The 15,568-nt window shown below is 37.2% G+C and overlaps 1 protein-coding gene across 1 annotated transcript; it reads right to left on the minus strand.

Moving 5' to 3' along the window:
• Positions 1 to 253: 253 nt before the first annotated feature.
• On the minus strand, positions 254 to 15,347 carry COMMD8 (COMM domain containing 8). The gene is made up of 5 exons (XM_004764924.3): positions 15,208 to 15,347; positions 10,495 to 10,650; positions 6,245 to 6,397; positions 3,515 to 3,670; positions 254 to 1,185 (listed from the first exon to the last, which is right to left on the minus strand). Exons 1-5 carry the CDS (start codon positions 15,271 to 15,273, stop codon positions 1,165 to 1,167), a joined length of 552 nt encoding a protein of 183 aa, XP_004764981.1. The 5' UTR covers positions 15,274 to 15,347; the 3' UTR covers positions 254 to 1,164.
• Positions 15,348 to 15,568: the final 221 nt, after the last annotated feature.

Genomic DNA, 15,568 nt, shown 5'->3' on the forward strand with positions numbered 1-15,568 from the left:
AGACAGTCCCCAGACCGCAGACTGGCATTAGTCTACAGACACCTTTCGAGTAGCATGGCCTTGGTAACATGCATTTTTTTTTTTTAACCCCTCAAGCCCATCTTCATCTCTATGATGAGAAACAGTAAAAACTGTTCTAAACACCTCAAACAGTCTGATGCTCTTCAGAGCGATTAAGCTTGCAAATAGCGGACATCAATGAATTATGGGTCACTGCATTATGCAGTAAGTCTTTTGAAATAAAGCAATATGGTGAAAGTAAAATGACATTTTTTATTTGTTCAGAATGCCTGTTTTTAAAGTTAAATGCAATTAAAAATGGTTTGTTTTCCAGTGAAGTTAACACCCAAAACTATTAACTTCAATATTAAAAGTCTATCACAAAAATGGACCTATGTTTAATCTTGGCTGACATCTGGATAGTTATATATACACTATACAACGACATCCATTCTTCTTATTAAAGCATACCCTCCCGATCAGACACAGAAATGCAGGAGTAACAGTGTTACTTTCATTTTTTCCCACTCGGGTAAAAGATTTTAATCTCTGGAATTCATAAACTCATTGTTGATGCAAATTTAATTATTTTTTTCTTGTTCATGTCTGAAGAGAAACTTCTTTCTCTATGGAATTTTACATTTTATAATCTTTCCTTTGAAATAGAAGAAAGATATGGAATCTCCTGAGTTATAGATGCAGCTTATACATTCTTTAAAAGTTATTTTTAAAATATTACAAATTAATCATATATATCCATAATACACATCCTTGCTATTCATATATTCCTTTAAGCAACATTCAAGTAGATTTGTGCTTTGTACGTTTACATTACTTTACAGTCTATTTTTAGCTTTCAATAAAACTGTATATCTATAAAGATTTCTCAAATATTTAATAAACGAGGCAAAACAGCCATTATGAAAATATAAACTGCTATCACAGCTTTTTCATCTCTCGTTTTTTATGCATTTCCTGTCAACCATGTCATTTCCTGTTCTTTAGGGAAGCAGATACATTTTTATCTCTGTAATCCCAACACTGCTGCTTTCTCAGCACAGCAAAACAGTCAGTATAGCGCAGGTGCTCTGAACACACAGTATTCACTCAGTCGCATCTGGGGTAGCAGTAGAGTCTGATAGTGTTGGTATCCACCATTTCCAGTTATTTCAACTGCAGGACCACCTTAAAACACAAAGTTGGGGGGGAAGGGGATCAGGTTATTCCAGAATGATGCCCACGTCTGCTTAATGAAATGCTCTGAAATCTCTGAGAGCTAGACAAGTGATAACAAGCAAGTACAATGCACAGTAACCGATGGTGCAGGCCTGCCAGGATCCACGGCTCAGACTCAGCTAACATTCGTATGAGTCTACCACACATGCTCAGACATTGAGCCCCATCCAGAAACAAGCCAGGCTACCCGTGTGGCTACAAGGCATGTGGACTAGTCACCATGGCACTAAAATGACTGAGTAACTGCAGACGGAAGCTGAATACTCCAGGGTTTCAGAAAGGTAGGCTGGGGGGCACCTGGGTGGCTCAGTGGGTTGAACCTCTGCCTTTGGCTCAGGACGTGACATCAAGTTCCTGGGTCCTCTAAGTACGGGAGACAAAATATGGCTTGTAGTTACGACAAAATCACGTAAAAGCCAATGAGTGACTGAAGATTTTATATATACAAAGGGTTGACTAAATAAAACTGCTGCTGTCAGAAAGAAATAAAAATAGCTCTCTGTATACATGTGTTTCTTTCATAATCGCTCAGCACTGGGCACCCAGGTGGCTCAGTCTGTTAAGTGTCTGCCTTCAGCTCAGGGCACGACCCCAGAGTCCTGGGATTAAGTCCTGGACTGGGCTCCCTGCTCAATGAGGAGTCTGCTTCTCCCTCTCCCACTTCCCCTGTTGTACACACTCTCTCTCTGTCAATAAATAAATAAAATCTTTAAAAAAAAAAAAAAAAGATTGCTCAGCATCTTCTCTAGTGATCTGTTCCCCAGTGATCAATGTCAGATATTCTAACCAACTTCTATTGCCCCTGCCCAACCTTCTTAGCCATACATTTTTTTTTTAATGCAAGACTTGAACTCACAACCCTGAGATCAAGACCTGAGTTGAGATCAAGTGTCGGATGTTTAAGTGACTCAGTTACCTGGGCACCCTGGTTCTACTCTTTTTTTTTTTTTTTTAAGATTTATTTATTTATGTATTGATTTTCAGGGACAGTGTGAGAGCATAAGCAGGGTGAAGGGTAGAGGGATAGGGAGAAGTACACTCTCCGTTGAGCAGGGAGCCTGATGTGGGGCTCGATCCCAGGACTCCAGGATCATGATCTGACCTGAAGGCAGACGCTTAACCAACTGAGCCACTCTCAGGTACCCAATGCTGAGCAATCATGAAAGGAACACACATGTACAGAGACAGTTATTTTTAATTTTTTTCTGACAGCAGCAGTTTCTACTGTTTAAATAGGATTTTTCTGATTAAAGAAACACTGAGAATGATTCCTGTTATTTAGTCAATCCTTTGTATGTGTAAAGTCTTTAGTCACTCATTAGTTTTACTTGATTTTGTCCTAACTACAAGCCACATTTTGTCTTCCCTACTTAGAAGATTATAAAAGCAATTCTCTTTGGGCCGTTAAAACTTTCTAAAAAAGATTTTATTTATTTATTTGATGGAAAGAGAGCACAAGCAGGGGGAGCAGCAGAGGGGGAAGCAGGCTTCCCACTGAGCACCGAGCCTGATACAGGGCTCAATCCCAGGTACCTGGGATCGTGATCCAAGCCGAAGGCAGATGTTCAACCAACTGAGCCACCCAGGCATCCCTTACTTGTGCATTTAAATAAGATACTCTTTTCTTTAAAATCATGACTACTCATAATAATCATAAAAACACTTCAGGATCAACTAATTTCACAGCCCCAAGGTAAAAATTTTATTTTAATCATTAATAAGCACCAAGGCAAAAAAAAAAAAAAAAAATAGAGCTGTTAGAACACCACCATTATTCTATCAAAAATAACTACTTGATAAATTATGCTCAAAACTAAGTAGTTATGGGCGCCTGGGTGGCTCAGTGGGTTAAGCCACTGCCTTCGGCTCAGGTCATGATCTCAGGGTCCTGGGATCGAGTCCCGCATCGGGCTCTCTGCTCAGCAGGGAGCCTGCTTCCCTCTCTCTCTCTCTGCCTGCCTCTCCATCTACTTGTGATTCCTCTCTGTCAAATAAATAAATAAAATCTTTAAAAAAAAAAAAAAACTAAGTAGTTATAATTATAAATTATAATATCTAAAACTAGAGATACAGAATATATCAACAAGGTATTTTCTCTGCTTAACACATCAGGAATAAAAGAAATATAAAAAGTCAATTATGAGCTTTTCTTCTAGTGTTCAAAGAGTATCCATCAAACAAGATATTTGTTCGATTTTTATTGATTTTTATCGAACATATCGATCTTTATCAATTTTTTTGAATAATTTAAAACACACAACAAAATTAAAACAAATACCTTATTAGCTGCTTCCAAGGAATTTATTAGATTCTGCAGCTCTTCTTTACTCATTTCAACAGAATATGGTTTGACTTCGCCATTTTCTTTTATGTCTAGATGAAGGTTTAAAAGCGGCATTTGTAAAGTAGCAATCTTGTCACTAGACAGTGCAAGCTGTTTAAAATGAAGAAAACAGTAATTAATAAGTAGTAAAAAAGACTACATTAAATAGGCATCAGAGCTTATTAACAATACATTTTAAGAAAAGAATACTGGGGGTGCCTGGGTGGCTCAGAGGGTTAGAGCCTCTGCCTTCGGCTCAGGTCATGATCTCAGGTCCTGGGATGGAGCCCCGGGATCGAGCCCCGCAACCGGCTCTCTGCCTGTCTCTGCTTACTTGTGATCTCTGTCTGTCAAATAAATAAATAAAATCTTTAAAAAAGAAAAGAAAAGAATACTTCTGTTTGCTGTCAAGTACAGGAAAAGGTGGAAGAAATAAAGAAACCCATGCCAAACCAGCACAAATATAAAGAACGGACAGAGAAAGGATGATGAGAGAGGAAGACAACTAAGGAAAGGAAAACCAGGCAAAGTCTGTAGTAGAAGCGGAAATCCAAAGCACAGTTATGGGTGGGAAGGAAGTACTGAATGGACCCCCAGTGTGTCAGAACACCGAGAATTCTTAAACTTGAAGAAGTGTGGAGATACCAAGAGGATGAAAGTCCATGAACAAAGATAAAACTAAAAACACTGGTAAACCTTGTGCAATGAAGATACTTAATTTAAAATCAGCCAATTTGGGCGGGCCAGTTAGCTCAGCTGGTTAAAGCGTGGTGCTAATAAAATCAGCCAATTTTCTGCTAACCTTGATAAGTATGTTATCAAGATACCATTTTTAATTACAGCCACTCAGCAAAAACACTCAACATTTACTCCACTTCCTATTTTCTGTCTAAAGAGAATCCTAGAGGAAACGAAAGAACCAAGTATTTATGATACTAATAATTTTTGAAACAAACACGACAGCTTCATTGGCATATGGCAAAGGGAAAATCAATTTTCCTGGAATCTGAGGTAAAAAACCACAATACCTGAATCTTCAAAGTGCTACCACTTGAAAAAATTTACTTGTACCTTTACAACCTGATAACAAACTACACTTCCCTAACAAACATCCTCAGAGTGCACACACTACAGAATCAAATCCTTACATACCTACTTCATTCTCTCTTCAAAAACCAGGACTCATAATATCTGAGGTCTGAAGTACCAAAGATAGTCTACCCTATAGATAATCATCCTTCTCAGTGTGTCTAGTAAGTGCTTTCTCAGTTTATGCTTGAATACGACCAATGGTGAAAAGAAGTGGTTAAATGCTACCTCAAGAAGTGGTTAAAAAAAATCTTCAGATACTGACAGCTGTAAAAAAAGTTCTCCTTATGCTGAAGGTGAACTCATCTTATTGGAAACCATATACCTTAGACCTTAGCCTTTGAAGCCACACAGCATGTATCAACTCCTCAACTACAGAGATAACTTCAAAGATAAGTTCTTCAAAGATAAGTGTAATTTTTCCACTAAAGTTTCTCTTTTCTGGATACAGGGTCCCAAGTGTTTCAAAAAACCTTCATGTACCACAATTTTAAGTTCCTGTTCATTCTTTTTTGGTTTGGCTCCAATTTGTTTAAGTATCTCTAACTTTGGCAGCCAAAAATAAAAGTATTACTAAATTAAATTAACTAAAAAGACTTAATGAATGAAAACAGAATTAGAACTACCCATTGCTTCAAACACTACATTTCTACCAACAGAAGACTGAATCATTATACTGCTGACTCAGGCCACATTTGGCAAATCAAAACAACTAAATATTTTTCAGACAAATTACTTTTGGCATATCTCTCATATTCTTTTATATTAAATTGGTTTTCCTTAAATAAAAGTCCTCTACCTAGGTTATCTCTGCTCAGTTTATTTTGCTTCATTTGGTCCATCACTGTAATTTGCTATAAAATAATTTTCAACTTTGATTGTATTATATTAATATTTAACATATCTCAGATTTGATAAGCATAATATTCATGAAAGAATATTTGTTGAAGAAGTTTGGGCCAAAACCAGAATCACAGAGACCTCCTTCCTGGCTAACACAAATTCACCTGTTTTTGTTATTCATCCAGCTATGACCCATTTAACTCTCTGATTTGTCCACATTTTTCTCCACTATATCCTCAAAGACAATATGAGGCACTTATCATGCTGAAATGAAGAAAGACAATGTGTTTCAGCACTACCTCCTCATCTAGATCTAGGTAACCTATATAGCATGGAAAGTTGGTCTGAAATTGTTCCTTATGAATCCTACAGACCATGAGTCTCTTTTCAAAATATTTGTCAAGTGCTCTTTTAACAGCACATTATATATTTTCCCCCTGGAGGCAGAATCGCATTTACAGGAAGACTATAAAGTCTAGAAAGTTCTAGCCAAAAACAGATGTTGAATACATACTACTCCACTACTCAAGATATTTAATGATTCACAGCTCTAGTAAATTAAATTTATTACCAATGTAATATTTTTACATATTATATGGATGTTTATACTGTATTAAGATAAAGTAAAAATGCAATTTTTTGACAATGTTTTCTTAAAATAATAGAAATTTTAGATGTATATTATGAAAAAGAATAAACATTTCTATTCAAAAAATTAGGTAAAAAGCATCATGCCCATAAACAGATTCTCACCTTTAACTGCCAATCAAAATCCTGTAGCTGTGCAGAAGAAATGTCAACTATTTCTTCTAACAGAGCCTGCTTGATTTCATCTTTCCTACTTTTTAAGCATTTCATGACAGCTTGTTGATGAAATGAATTCAACTGATTCAACTGCTGAAATATCTATGAAAATAAAAATAAACAGAAAATAAGTGAGTGTCTTTTTGTTTAAAATATAAACACAGCTCCTCTCCCCTTTCATAAAATCTTTTAAATGACAGTTTTAAAAAAATGTATATATATATATGTTTTTATCTCTGTGAAAAGAGTAAGATGAGAATGCATAACTAACAAACAAGCAATTTTAACAAATTTTTGTAAAACAGAAATGAAAAGCACTGACTGATGAAGTAGCATAGAAGCAAAAACCACTAAAGCTGATAGAGATATTTTAATATCAGACAATGTAGCCTTTAAGGCAAAAAGTGTTATGAGAAATAAATAATGGCCCAAGGGCCATTCAATAGAAAGAACAATCATAAATTTGTGTGCACCTAATAACAAAGCTTCAAAATACATAAAGCAACACAACTTGGTAGAACTAAAAGGAGAAATGGATAAATCTATCTTCGTAATTAGAATGTTAACACATCTCCCAGTAACTGACAAAAAAAGACAAAAAAATCAGTAAAGATAAAAAACTTAAAAACACTATCTTTCTTAAACCTAATTGTGTTCAATAACTACATTATACATATTATTTCAAAAGTATATGGAACATTCATTCACCAAAATGAACCATATGATGAGCCATGTAGCTAATCACAAGATTTCAAAGAACTGCAATCAAATTATTTTTTTCTCCACAGTGTAATTAAATCATAACTGATAAAAAAAATTCCAAATACTTGAAAATTATGCAACACAGTAACACAGTACTATGAAAGAAATAAAAATCAATCTTACATAAACTCTTCCAAGAATAAGAGAAAAAATACTTCCTAATTCATTTTATTAGACCAGAATAAAACCTGACATCCTGACAAGTACATAACAGAAAAGAAAAGCTATGGGCCAATATTGAAAAAAAAAAAAACAGATACAAAAATCCTAAATAAAATACTGGCAAATCAAATTTAGAGATCATAAAAAGATAATACATCATGACCAAGTGGTATTTATTCTGGCAATGCAAGGTTAGTTTAGCTTTTAAAAATCCAATGAAAGACACCACATCAACAAAATAAAGGAGAAAAAAAATAACAAATTTAGAGAAAAAGCATTTAAATAAAATTCAATACCTATCAATGGCAACAATTTCAGCAAAGTAGGAACTGTAGGAAACTTCTTTAATCTAATAGTTGATATCTAGAAAATCATACAACTAACATAATAAATAATAAAATAGTGAATACATTCTCCCTAAGGTCAGGAATAAGACTGCTTTTTTTTTTGTTTTTCAACACTGTTTTAAAGGTGTTAGCCAGTGCAATAAGGTAAGGGAAAAAAGATATTAAAATGTAAAAAATGTAAAATGTAAAAAAGAAAATGACTTATACCAAGAAAATTTAAACCAAAAATTTTTTTTTAATTTTTACCACTTTTTAATGGTATACCAAAAAAAAATTTTTTTTAAGTTTTATAAGGCATTAAATAATAAAATTTTTAAAAACTGTTAATCATGGGGTAAAGATATAAAAATTGATGGGGTTTCTACAAAATAGCAATAAACAACTAGAGAACAAAATTTAAAAACATCAAATATATCAATTACTTGGAAATAAATCTAACAATATATTTGTAAGATCTCTATACTAAAAGCTACAAAATGTTAGAGAAACTGAAGTAATCCAAATTAATGGAATGTTATACCATGTTCATGGATTGGGAGTATTAATATTAAGCTGTAAATTCTTCCCAAAATGATCTAGAGATTCAGTGCAATCCCATGCTAGGAACTTAATTATGTCACTCCAAAATTTCTACATTGCAATCCTAACCTTCACTGTGATATTTAAAGATGGGGCCTCTGAGAAATAGTTTAATAGGTCATAAGGGTGGGTTAGTGATGATAGGATTAGTACCCCTATAGAAAGAGGAGAACATGCTTCTGTCCCTCCCCCACCAATGTGAGAAACAAAACAAGCAGGTAGTCTGCAGCCAGGAAAAGGGCTCTCAACTGGGCATCAAATCAGTCAGCACCTTTATCTTGGACTCAACAGCCTCGAGTATTGTGAGAAATAAATTCTTGTTGTTTAAGCCACCCAGTCTATAATATTTTGGTATGGCAACCCAGCAGGTTTTTTGGTTGAAATTGACAAGATGGTTTTAAAATGTACATGTAAATACAGAGAAGCCAGAAGAGCCAAAGCAATCTTGGAGAAACATGAAGTTGAAGGTCTTCTATTACCAGATACAAGACTTTATGTAACACAGCTTTAATTCTACAGTAATTAAGACAGTATAGTAATGAGAAATATACACAAATAAACAAATTGAGCAGAATAAAGAGTCCAGATACAGGGGTGCCTGTATTTGAGTATGTGAGTGTGTGTGTGTGCGTGCGTGTGTGTGTATCTATATATACATGTATATTCACTGTATGTATATATGTGTGTGTATATAATATATATTCACTGTATGTATATGTGTGTATATGTATACATGTATATATGTGTGTATATACATGTAGGTGTGTATATGTATATATACACATGTGTATATATATGTATATATACACATATACATATACATACAGTGACCTAATTTACAACAAAGGTTGCTCAGAAACTCTGTGGGAGCAAGGACAGTCATTTCAATAAACAGTACTGAGTCAACTGGCTACTGATGTGAAAAAATGTGAACTTGACCCTTACTCCACACACAAGTATTAATTCAAAATGCATCAGTAACATAAATGTGAGAGCTTCTAGAAGAAAACTAACACACACACCTGCATGACTTTGGCACAAATACTTCTTAAACAGGACCTTAATAGCACTAAGCACCAAAATAAATACTGACAAAGCTGGACTATTAAAATTCAGAACTTCTCTTCACAGAAAGACACCATGAAGAGTGAAAAGGCAAGCCACATAAAGGGATTAGATACTTAAATAAATCTAACAAAGAACTCCCACCCAGAATACCATCCAAATCAAATGAACATACATAACTACATTTTTTTTAAGAGTAGGCAACCTATACAAACTGTCAAAATAATATTTGACCAAGGTACAAAAGCAATTCAATAAAAGGATACTCTATGACCTATAATTTCATGTCAAGATGTCTAGCCAAGAAAAGTTGGCAAATATGTGGATAAGGAGACATGTACAAAATGTCTATAGAAGTACTATGCATTGAAGAGGTAATGATCTAATAGTTCATCAGGAGGGGGCCAGAAAAATAAGTCCTGCTAATTCCTATCATCAAATACTATAAGAGTTAAAATACATGAACCAGATCTACATTTACCAACACTGATAAGTCTAAAATACAACATTTCATAAAAAAATCACAAAGGGATACATGTTATCAATTACAAGTTAATGTCTAAACAGCGTAAATAATTGTATATATTGCTTACAATGCCAATATTCATACAATATAGAATACAGAACATGTACACCAACTTCACAAGTAGTGAAGGGGAAGAGTGCCATGCCCAGGTGGTATTTAGGTTTATCTGTAATGCCTTGTTTCTAAAACAAACACACAAACCTGTAAGGCATAAAGATATTAACAACTGTTTAATTGTGATAATGGGAGTGTAGGTGTCAGTTATGCAACTTTTAGGTTTTTTTTCTACATGATTTAAATGTTGTCACAATTTTAAGAACACAAACAACCAGAACTATTAAAAAAAAAAAAAAAAGTACTTCCACAATCAGATTTGCCTATTCACAATTATAAGGTTTCTTGTTGTAATGTAATATATAATTACTGGTGGCACCTGGGGATCTCAGTCAGTTTAAGTATCTGCCTTCAGCTCTGGTCATGATCCCATGGTCCTGGGATTTGACCAAATCAAGCTACCTGCTCAACCAGCAGTCTGCTTCTCCCTCTCCCTCTCCCCTTTTCCTCCTCCACCCCCATCCCACTCCTGATCTCTCATGCTCTCTCTCTTGCTCAAATAAATGAATAAAATTTTTTTAAAAAGGTATAAATATACACTTACTGATGATGACTCTTATATAATATAGTGCCTTCAAGACCAGTTTAGAAAAACCTGAAAACTATTATTTATTATAAGGTATAGAAAATTGGAGTGAAGTTACCTCTTCATCAGATAAATTTTTACCAACTACAGCTTTGAAAAATTTGGTAATATCTTCTAGAACATTCTTCCATTCTGCTGAATCCCAAAAACTGTGATAATCCTGATGGAGAGGATAAGCTCGGCCACAAATGCCATCAATTATTTTGTGAAGAAGCTAGAGAGAAAAAGAAATAAATGAATTACTAGTAAACTTATAAAAAAGATTTATCTTCCTTGTAGGAAACAAATACAGTTGGGACAAGCTCATGTTATCTGAAAAGCAGCTTGAGGTTGAAATATAACTATTTTTAACATTATGTTAATTAAAAATCAAGGCTCCAATAAAAATCACAGACTTTCTATAATCTTGTCCATCTTCAGAGGCTAAAATAATTTCATAGATACACTGTTATTTGCCCAATATTCATGAAAGAAGATGGCGAATATAAAGGTTTCAGCTTTGTATTAGACATTGTATTTATACCAATAATCTAAAAAAAAAGTATGACTTTCAGTCTGAAGTTTTTTTTAGCATAGATCAATAAATGTCATTTCCCTTTACTTCCATTTTTACAGAATTCATACTCACTTCTTTTGGTCTATTTCAAGACAGTGGTCAGTACCTTTCTTTTTCTTTTTTACATTCTTTTATCTCTACACTACCGTAGCATCAGCAATGGAAATCCTAACATATATATAACTGAACATAGTTATTAACACTGAATTTTGGAATAAAACTGTCTAGTTTGAATCCTAGTTTCACCACTTAACTAGTTTGATCATGTTATTTACATGTTCTGTGCCTGTTTTCTCATGTATAAAATGAGAATATCACCTACCCCCATTATGTTGTAAGGATTAAATGAGTACATGCAAATCATTCGGCACATTCCTGGCATGTATAAAACACTTAAACATTTTGCCAGCCATTGTCATATTTCTTATTATTATTATTATCACTATTACCACTACTACTACTGGTATCATGTTCCATGTCTTTAACATATATTAACTGAGCACCTACTATGCCAGCACTATTCTAGATAAATGATTGATATGGTTTTCTTTTTTTTTTTTATAAGATTTTATTTATTTATTTGACAGAGAGCGAGATCACAAGTAGCCAGAGGCAGGCAAAGAGTGAGAAAGGAGGAAGCAGGCTCCCTGCTGAGCAGAGAGCCTGATGTGGGGCTCGATCCCAGAACCCTGGGATCATGACCTGAGCCGAAGGCAGAGGCTTTAACCCACTGAGCCACCCAGGCGCCCCTGGTTTTCTTTTCTAGGGGTTATTTGTGTCTTGTAAAAGAGTATCTGAACCCAAATAATTTGGAAATAATTTAAACAACAAGTCTTATAACTCTTTTCCCCTGAACCATATTCTACTCCATTTTAAGCAATAACTCTTTCTATATAACACCACAGATATCAGAATAGAAATGAGAAACTGGTAACCCACTTCTGAGTGATGGCTAAGGCACTATATGAGATTTTTTAAATACCATAAATCAATGAACATTCTTAATTTGAAATTCAGTCAAAATTCTCTACATATACCCCATGTTATCCCAAGAACTAAAGCAAAAACCAGAACTCTAACTAAAAAATAAAAGTGCTATCTTTTTGGAATACAAATGTCTTTACTCATTCATTCATTCACTTATATATGTTTGTATTCATATATACAAATATGTAATGAGCACTTTATTCAACTGTTAGACAGGTTAATAGAGATACCAAGCAAGAACAGCCATTAATAACTATCATTTACGGAGCCCTGAGTACCAAGCACTGTGCTCATCCTTACGACCCCATGAGGTTAAGTGCTGTCATTTTACAAATGAGAAACTGCGGATTAAAAAAAGTAAGATTCTACCATAGAGTTTTAGTCCATCAGAGAAAAGCAAACATACAAATACATAAATGCAATTTAGAATGATTGGAGGTATATTATAAGTTTATAGAAGCTACAAAAGAGCAGAGAGAGGAAACATAGAAAGGGTTCTTTTAAAACGATGAGTCTTAAATGGAAGAGAAGGCCATTTCTAGTCCCAAGCAACAGCATATGCATAGAATGGAAATGTAAAATCACCTGTTCAATTTGAAAAAAGACAGGATACAAGACTGGAGAGGTGAGTGGAAGCCAAATCATAAAGAGCCCTGTTTACAGTGTCCAGGCTTTTTAATTATTTCCACAGGAAAGCAACCTACTCAAATATTTGTCTTATTTTTCCAAAAATTTGCCAACAAGTTAGGAAAGAAAAGGAAAGAGAGATGGTGAGACCAAAGGCCCCCTGCCTTCAGTTTATCAGGAAGAAATCAGGGGTCCCTAAATAATTGAGGACACTCAAAATGGAGGTAGTACAGAGGTGGAAGAGACACAAAAAGGAGGCAGAACCAACCAAGGATGATACTCAGAATTTTAGGTTGAGTGGCTGGGTGAATGGTGGTGCCCCAAACCAAAAATGAAAAATGAAGCTATAACCAGAGGAAGAGTAGTGGGTGGGGGGTGAGGAGTTCAGCCCAGGACACACTGAATTTGAGATACGTGGGGTGTTATCTCAGCAGAAGCCTGACACTCAGGGAAGAGATCTTTGGCTAGATGCAGAGATCTAGGTGTCATCAACCTACACGGTGGGAAAGGTTATGGACCTTATCGAAAAAGTAGGTACAAAGAAGACAGGGGCAGAAGGCTAACACAAAGGCTCACAGTCAATAGATCTGAACACACACGTTCCACCTTTGCCACTTAGTTTGACAACCTCGGGCCCATTACTCCAACTCTCTGCTGACATTTCAGTTTCCGCACTCATAAAAACACAGAAGAGAGTTAAGACAGGGTATTTTTGATCCTGATAAGAATTAAGTTTCTTCCCTTCTATCTCCCCCACACTTTCCCACTATAAATAGAATAGAGGAAAAAAGAAGACCTATATGTGGGGCTTATAAAAGCCACCTACCACATACCCCTCTATCACATTATGTAGGCAAAGCCCCCAAACCCACTTTTCGCCCACTGTGACTGGATGAGAATTGGGACTTACTCAGTGGTGCCTATCCCTGACACTGAAGGCCATCCCACCAAAGCTTGGCACCCGGGGTAACTGCCCCCATGGTTAAGCAGATCTTAGCATGCATTAATTCCTTCCCTCGGTAAACACTGATCAAGAACCCACCTTGAGCCAAACAGAACTCTCAAGCACTCTTTATAAGGATATAAAACGAAGTAACTACCCTGAAGGAGTTCAGAATAAGAGAGACCAGAGAGCACGCCAACCAGTCAAGAAGCTGTGTGATGAGACCTGCATTGCTGTGGGACAGAGGAGAAGGAGTAAACATATTTACGTATCAATTACAACAGAATGAGTTAGTAGGCTGACTTCTCAGGACAAACAGAAACACAGCTCCCAGAGCTAATGCTGAAGCTCAATTTTGCATATATTGCTTTCTTTTAGGGACAGACAGATTTCCTTCAGGTCTTTCCTTCTTTTCGAGGGGGAAAAACCCACTTCTCAGTCAGATTTTCCTCTTAGAGAAACCACTGGGTTTTCTCTTCCTTTCACCATCCAGTCACAATACTTGTTAGACATAACTACTCTCTCCACATTTGATTTTTCAAACTCCATATGCCAATGCCTTTGGTATTGAGGCTAAACACAAAAGCATGGCACACATAAAGACTTGAGCCACCTGACTTCCTGCTCACCTGTCCAGTCTTAGTCTCCCTGCTCTGCTCACTCCAAATTTCAGCCTCTAAAAAAATTACAGCAGGTCCTAAAACCTGTGGAGGCTGGTTTCCTTCCCCTAGACTTGTAGCTGCTATTCCTCTGCCTAGAACACTTTCCTTCTAGCTTGTCTGGTTCCTACTCATCCTTCAGAACTCAACCTAGAAATTTAGATGTTCCTTTTCTGCAAAGCTTCTCCCCACCCCCTCAAATCCGGAGTACTCCCTGTCCCACAAGCTCACTGCTGGTTAATTCAGTTTGGTTTCCTTATTAGAGAGCAAGTTCCACAGGGGCACAGGCTGTATCTCCTTCACCATTTCATCTTACACCAGCCATATGGGCACTCAGCATAACGCAGACTTCAGTGCAAAGCTGGCCCCATTAATGAACAAGGCTGTTTCTCCCAGATCCGCACAATCAGGTTCCTTCTCAGGCTCAGGGTGTCAGTGTCTATGTCACCTCTTGAGGGAAAGGCTACCTTATACCACGTTACCTAAAGTAAGTGGCCCCGTTATTGGTGGGGCCAATAACGGGGCCACTAGGTCACTAGCTTTGTCCCCAGCACCTAGCACTGTGCCTGGTGCACAGGGAGAGTGAAGGTGTGTAGTGTATGAATGAATAAATTGACAGGCTCCACGATGTAAGATTTTAAACACTATGGTGGTGACTTCGTTCCCCATCCCAGAGTCACAGAGTCGCGGGCCGCACTAGGGAGGGAGCTGACCAGCCGTCCCCACCCGGGTCGAGCATGGCCCGTAGCAAGTCAGGTCGGAAAAGCCCCTCGAGGGGCAGCTCCGAGCAGGGGCGCGGAGGTGCCGCTAAAAGCCTCGGCCTCCTCAGTTCTCCAGGGGAAGCAGGGGGCCGGACACCCGTCATCACACCCATTCCCGGATCCCTGCCCTGGACAAGCCTGGGTGACCCCTGCGAAGACTTCGCGAACAAACCGGGCCGGACCTGCAGGCCAGGCCATCCCAGAGCCTCGCCTGCCACACCGCCTGCACTCTCCTCACCTGCGGGCCCAGCTCGGCTGGAAGCTTCTGCAGCTGCCACAAGGGCGTCCCCTCTTCCGGCTCCATCCCAGTACGGAGCAGAACCTCGGTCACATGACACGGCCCGGTCGCGCCTTAGAGCCGCGGCTCACCCACGTGACTCTCTCGGGGGGCGGGGCTGGGCGTGGAGACGCTGGAGCCCTTGTGCGCATGCGTAGAGGCACAGCTACCGCTTTCCCTGTAACTAAGGAAAATCCCCTTCTCTCCCGGAGTAACTTTTCTGAACACAGTTGTAACGGTGAAGGCAAATTTGCAGATCCTCAGAGCAGTTTGCAACTTTGTTCAGAGTTCTATAGAACTTTCCCTGCACTCCGTTGAAAGC

The sequence above is a fragment of the Mustela putorius genome, unplaced genomic scaffold, assembly GCF_011764305.1.
Source record: "Mustela putorius furo isolate JIRA1106 unplaced genomic scaffold, ASM1176430v1.1 tig00000430_pilon_pilon_pilon, whole genome shotgun sequence".
NCBI lineage: Eukaryota > Metazoa > Chordata > Mammalia > Carnivora > Mustelidae > Mustela > Mustela putorius.

Bases quoted from the DNA above. Each gene is read 5' to 3' on its own strand.
- COMMD8 (XM_004764924.3), bottom strand. From the start codon at position 15,273: ATGGAGCCGGAAGAGGGGACGCCCTTGTGGCAGCTGCAGAAGCTTCCA. The intron at 6,398-10,494 runs GTAACTTCACTC...TTATTTTCATAG, and splicing joins AAAATTTATCTGATGAAGAG to ATATTTCAGCAGTTGAATCA. The intron at 1,186-3,514 runs GTATTTGTTTTA...TTGTGTTTTAAG, and splicing joins CCTTGGAAGCAGCTAATAAG to GTGGTCCTGCAGTTGAAATA.